Raw genomic sequence first — 6,863 nt, forward strand, 5'->3', positions numbered from 1 at the left:
TGTAATTCAAAGTTTGTTTAAATATTTTATAACCCTGGTTGTCGAAGGCTGGTTTTTATCCCTTATCTGATAAAAGTATTTTAAAGTTTTTCGAACATGCTAATGCTAATACCTCTGATGCTTAGTATCGAAATATCTTTTCTGCCGTTTCACATAAAGTTCACTTTAATTACTTCTAATTCATTAACACCGGTTTCTAACGGCTGTTTTAATGCTGTTCTTTTATCGCTATAGTGGAACCGGTGAGGTTTCTGATAAGCAGCAAGCATCACGGAGAAATTCCGTTTCGAGTTCAGATTACAGATTCGAAGAAAGGAGAAGCAGTCCTCGTAGCCGAAACGGCTCTGAACTGTGAGAAAAGAAAGACTTACAAGTTTGACATTGCCGCTGTGGGCCGCAACGGCGAAGTTTCTGAAAAGTGAGTTGTTGTTGATCCTATTACTGGTTTTGATAATATTAGAGAGTTTCTGGTTTTGGTTTTGTTCTTTGCTGTGAGACGACTTTTAGCCGCGCTGTGCAAGGTTTTGAGTAAATTTCTAGAGGTTTAATCCAGATTAATTTGAAGATAAAAATACCACCAGGCAGTTTCCGAGTTTAAAAAATTCATAAAATGACAAGTTCTGAAAAAAAAGTAAGAACAAAAATGGTGTTTCCAAAAGTTTACACACTTTTTTTTTTCACTTGTGAAATATTCATTTTGCTTTTCATTCGAAGAGAATACACAACATAATGTTTTCATCAAGATTCAGGTTGAAAAAACGTTAACTCGTAGACATCATCTTACTATAATGGACGTAGCGTGTGTATCAGTATCTATGTATGTAACCAAAACTCCTGCGCCATCTATTGATTGATACCAAAAACAAAATTCCATAAAAAATTTCCCACTTTGGGTATTCAAGGTTCAGACAATTATAAAAATAACTACTGTATGTACAATAACCATTTCTTTATCATAGAACGCAAGTTTAAATAAAAATACTCTCCTTACAACAAGAAGACGACTTTCACTAGGACTGTACGTGAGGGTTTGATTATATCTTTAAATATATTTTGAGCTCTGTACATTGAATCATTTTGATGCAATGAGTTGCGTATAACTAAAGAGCACAATCAGAACACTCTTCCCGTTCAGCACTTTCCAGAAGAAAATCCTTTTTTACAAAATGTTACCTTCTTTATTTTATTTTTCAGTGAGGTATAAATACTACGATCAATAATTAGTAGCACAAACAGTCGCCCTACTGGTGGTGTTTCTGTTAATAATTCTATAAAGCCCTTACCCCATTTTAACATATTATGACATCTCTAGAATTTGTTATGGTATTGATAAATCTAATGTATCATTCCTTTCTCTGACAGTCGTTTTGTTAATTTCGCTGCTAAAGACCTCTCAGTGGTAAGTCTGCAGGCTTAAGACGCTAACAATCGGGTTTTGATACCCATGGTAGGCAGATCACAGATAACTCATTCTGTAGCTGTGTGCTCAACAACAACCAAACCTTACGTCTAAAACAGTTATCACTGCTATAAACCTTCTGGTGGTTTCACTGCTATACACCTTCCAATGGATTTCATTGTTGTATAACTTGGGCGTCTGTTGCTAACGTTCCTTTTCCTGTGATAATCTCTTAGTCATTTTTATTTTTATATGAAACATTATTCTGAACGATTGCCTCTTTAAGGTGGAAGAGGTCGGGAATATCTTTGATATTATGATATATGTGTGTGTGTAAAAACGCACATTTTAACGTAATGTTTCGTCGTTACGGTGTTCGTAACGATAAGCCTAACTGAACTCTCGTGTTTTAGCGTGACAGTACACCTGACGGTTGAGGATGTTAATGAGTACGCTCCAGTCTTCCTTCAAGATTCTTACATCGTGGACGTCGATGAAGAACGGATGTACAACAATATCGTCCAGGTGAAAGCTGAGGACAGAGACTGCACACCGAAATACAGCGACATCTGTAAATACGAGATTCTCACCCCAGATCAACCCTTCACCATAGATTCCGAAGGTAAGGGTTAAGTTTTTACTTTTAAAGAATTGTCCTAAGAATAAACATAAACCTTGTTTCTATTATAAATAATTAGGACGTGTGGCATACTTATAATTATAAAGAGTATTATGTGTAAATAGAAGGTATTAAATATATATCTTACTAGATGGAGCCACTTTCGCTTTTTTTTTTTTATCTCCGAAATAAAATTTACGCACTTTTCTGTGAATTTTCTACTTCCTTTGGTATGTATATGTATTCAACATTTTGAAGAAAAATGTTTTCATTAAATATATAATAACTTCAGGTAAAAATCATTGTATTTAAATACATTAAAAGCTTATAAAAGAAACAAGTAAAATCGAATTTTTGAAGTGATTGGTGGAGAGTCGGGTGATGTCACGGATTCATTGTTTACTGATTGGAGGAGAGAGATTACCCACAAGGTTAGTTCCACTTCTTAAAAATTCAGGAAGAAATAAATGACGTTATAAGGAAGCTCGCTTTGAGAACTGTTACGTTTACACTTGAAGTAAAATGTTATTTTTTCTTGTAGATAAATGATGAACTATACATTTAATGACGTCGGTTCATAGTTTGCCCAGTGTTTTTGGTGTTAGACTGTCATTTATAGTGTTAAGGCATAATATGTTTACTGAATTGTTTGGTGTGGTCACTTAGCGTCGTGTGACATTTAGATAAAGACTTGGTTTTGGTTTTACCATTAAACATGCTACATATTTTTATTCAATTGGACAGTTTTTATTAAATGTTACAAAGCTGGTGTCCGGTTTGGTCCACCCTGCCCCGAGTGCAAAAAATGCACAATTTAATTAAAACAATTGTAGAAAATATCTAGTATTCGTTCTTTCACGCATTTTTAAGTACTTAAGTGTTTTAGTTATTTGATTTTATTTATAGAATAAAAAACATAATTTTGTGTTGGTTTTATGATTTTGTTAACAATGACAATAAAGTACTCGTATAGCCATCTAGGAAAAAAGTCGAAGTAGTTTTGAACAGAATAGAGTTAATTTCAACCTTATAACTTCAATACTAGTGTTCCTTCCTCTGTGACTCGGCAGTAAATCAGAGGGCTAAAATCTGGTTTCGATACCAGTTATGGGCAAAGCCGAGGTAGCTCATTGTTTAGGCTTGCGCTTAACAACAAACAATAGAAGTGTAGTTTTATCGCTTTTAGCCAATCACTGTTTCTCAACGTTGGTTGTCATGTAATTGTCTATATCTCAGTTTCGGCAAGTCATAGGCTAGTTACCCAAACACGTAATGAATATTCTATTTTTTGTTTCTGCTCTTTTCAACCGTATAAATTATATAAATGGTTTTCCAGTTCAGCGAATATTCGCGAAATAAAATAGAAAAACTTGTTGACATTTTACTAGAAAAAAATATATTTCTGAACAATCTTCGCGAGAAGTACGTTTCTGATTTTTTAAAGCTTGCTTTATTATCTATTTATTATTTTATTGAATTATAATGTTGCAGTGTGATAGGAAAATAAATATTTTCATGAAAAAAGATGAGGTAGGCTTAGTTGTATCATTTTGCACTTCGCCGTGTTAAGTTTCATTTCGCCAACAAAACCTCTGTATTAGGCCTTGTTTACGTTAGACCTTATTGGCTAAAGTAACTATTTGAATGGGATATGTAAATATATAAATAAATATAAAGCGGATTTAAAACTTACTACATATATTAAATGAAATATTTTGGTGAATAATTTAAAAACAATTGGGCTTCTTTTTAATTTTGGTACATTAATAAAGTTGTTTATATGTCACGATTATTCAAAAAGTTTTCCACACACTGCCAAATGTAAACCCGTGTTTACAGCCATTATTGCCCGGATGCGTCGATTTGACGCACTTATTGTATGGTAGAAAGAAAAAACTACCTCATGAAGTAGTTTGAAACTTGAGGTAAACTTTCGACAGGTTATGCAGCTTGTGCAAAATAAAATATCTTGTTTTTATGTGTGAAATTTCTATGAACTTGTAGCTTTGGAAATATGTTATTATGTTATGTTTTTAAGAAAGAAAATTGATTTCCTTTCGTGTGGAGTTTGATTGTCAATTTTTATGTCTTCCTATAAAGCTTTTATTTTAACAAACTGTAAATATTATGTTTGTTTTAATTCGAAAAACAACGCACTCAGTTTCATCGTGTTTACAATAGGTGGCCTTCAGTAAAAACATCACCATATGCAGGAACTCATTTTATATTCGTTTATATAGATATACATATATTACATTTTTTATAATTTTCTTGTATTGCTATACTACACGGATCGTGTATGGCTTTGTATTGTTGTATCTAAGCAACAGTGATCTCAGGCTTTGTATTGTTGTATCTAAGCAACAGCGATCCCAGGCTTTGTATTGTTGTATCTAAGCAACAGTGATCCCAGGCTTTGTATTGTTGTATCTAAGCAACATTGATCTCAGACTTTATATTGTTGTATCTAAGCAACAATAATCCCAGGCTTTATATTGTTGTATCTAAGCAACACTAATCCCAGGCTTTGTATTGTTGTACCTAAGCGACAGTAATCCCATTAGTAAATTAAACACTAGAAGCATTGTTTGGCGTTTCAGTCATTTTAAGAGCAGCATAAATCTCCCTCGAAATACATTATCGTGATCATATGATGCCCCTTTAATAATTGGAGTTTGTCCCCGACGTTTTTCCACTCTTAGCTACCTCAACCAGTAAACGTGAGGAAGTCGATTCACCTCATCGATCCTCCCTAACAGCCATGGAAGAAGTGACGAACCCTTGATACACTGATTCAGAGACTAAGGAAGTCAATGGAGAAACAAATTAAAGTTGTTTAACGAAGAGGAACTTTTAAAACATCTGTTACGTACTGCAGAAACGATACTTTATGTACTACAGGAACAATATGTTATGTACTACAGGAACTATATGTTATGTACAGCAGGAACTGTAGGTTATGTACTGCAAGAACTATATGTTATGTACTGCAGGAAGTGTAGGTTATGTACTACAGGAACAATATGTTATGTACTACGGGAACTATATGTTATGTACTACAGGAACTATATGTTATGTACAGCAGGAACTGTAGGTTATGTACTGCAAGAACTATATGTTATGTACTGCAGGAACTGTAGGTTATGTACTACAGGAACTATATGTTATGTACAGCAGGAACTGTAGGTTATGTACTACAGAAACTATATGTTAAGTACAGCAGGAACTATGTGTTATGTACAGCAGGAACTGTAGGTTATGTACTACAGGAACTATATGTTATGTACTACAGGAACAATATGTTATGTACTACGGGAACTATATGTTATGTACTACAGGAACTATATGTTATGTACTACAGGAACTATATGTTATGTACAGCAGGAACTGTAGGTTATGTACTGCAAGAACTATATGTTATGTACCTCAGGAACTGTTGTTATGTACTACAGGAACTATATGTTATGTACAGCAAGAACTGTAGGTTATGTACTACAGAAACTATGTTATGTACAGCAGGAAGTGTAGGTTATGTACTACAGGAACTATATGTTATGCACAGCAGGAACTGTAGGTTATGTACTATAGAAACTATATGTTATGTACTACAGGAACTATATGTTATGTGCTGCAGGAAGTGTAGATTATGTACCTCAGGAAATGTGTGTTATGAACTACAGGAACTATATGTTATGTGCTACAAAAAGTGTAGATTATGTACTGCAGGAAGTGTAGGTTATGTACTACAGGAACTATATGTTATGTACAGCAGGAACTGTAGGCTATCTACTACAGGAACTGTGTGTTATGTACTACAAGAAATGTAGGTTATGTACTAAAGGAACTGTGTGTTATGTACTACAAGAAATGTAGGTTATGTACTAAAGGAACTGTGTGTTATGTACTACAGGAACTGTAGGTTATGTACTAAAGGAACTGTGTGTTATGTACTACAGGAACTGTAGGTTATGTACTAAAGGAACTGTGTGTTATGTACTACAGGAACTGTAGGTTATGTACTAAAGGAACTGTAGATTATGTACTACAAGAAATGTAGGTTATGTACTGCAGGAACTGTAGATTATGTACTGCAGGAACTGTAGGCTATCTACTACAAGAACTCTATGTTATGTACTGCAGGAAGTGTAGGTTATGTACTGCAGGAAGTGTAGGTTATGTACTGCAGGAACTATATGTTATGTACTACAGGAACTCTATGTTATGTACTGCAGGAACTGTAGGTTATGTACTACAGGAACTGTGTGTTATGTACTACAAGAAATGTAGGTTATGTACTAAAGGAACTGTAGATTGTATACTGCAAAACTTTTATGTGAACCTTATGTAATGTTACATGAATTGTATGTTTTTGTTACCTATTCATGTACCAACGTACGAACACTTATAGTTGTTACTTAGTTTGATCAATCCCTGACAGTTTTTATGTTCTTATATAGATGTAGTCCTGAGAGCTGCTGCTTCGCCAGTCTAAGCTTAAACACCAACCAGTAGCTGAGAAAACGTTGTCTACATAAGGTTTAAATATTACTGTTTTCTCAATATGGCGATAGGCTTAACATATTTTTGCCAGTACATTACTTATAAAATCACTATCACGATATTTACATATATTAAAATAGTCTTAAACAAAAAATGGCTTCCCAAATAACATTGTTGATAACGTCATGTTTAATTATTTGAATTAAGTTAATAACGCCCATTAATCTAATTGCCATTTACTGAAAAACGCGTAGAGTTTATCCGCCATATTGAAATACGAATTTTTTTGTAAAGATAAAATGTCACAATTGAAAACATCCTGCGTTGTGTATTAATTTAAATGTT

The 6,863-nt window shown here is 33.8% G+C and overlaps 1 protein-coding gene across 1 annotated transcript in view; it reads left to right on the top strand.

Moving 5' to 3' along the window:
• The first annotated feature begins 290 nt into the window (after positions 1-290).
• LOC106474400 (calsyntenin-1-like) overlaps positions 291-6,863 on the top strand; it is a 37,464-nt gene continuing 30,891 nt past the window's right edge. Inside the window, exons 1-2 of the mRNA XM_022402706.1 lie at positions 291-418; positions 1,813-2,021. Of these exons, the coding sequence (XP_022258414.1) occupies positions 1,904-2,021 (118 nt within the window). The 5' untranslated portion in view covers positions 291-418; positions 1,813-1,903. The remainder of the gene's footprint in view (positions 419-1,812; positions 2,022-6,863) is intronic.

The sequence above is a fragment of the Limulus polyphemus genome, unplaced genomic scaffold (assembly GCF_000517525.1).
Source record: "Limulus polyphemus unplaced genomic scaffold, Limulus_polyphemus-2.1.2 Scaffold7174, whole genome shotgun sequence".
NCBI lineage: Eukaryota > Metazoa > Arthropoda > Merostomata > Xiphosura > Limulidae > Limulus > Limulus polyphemus.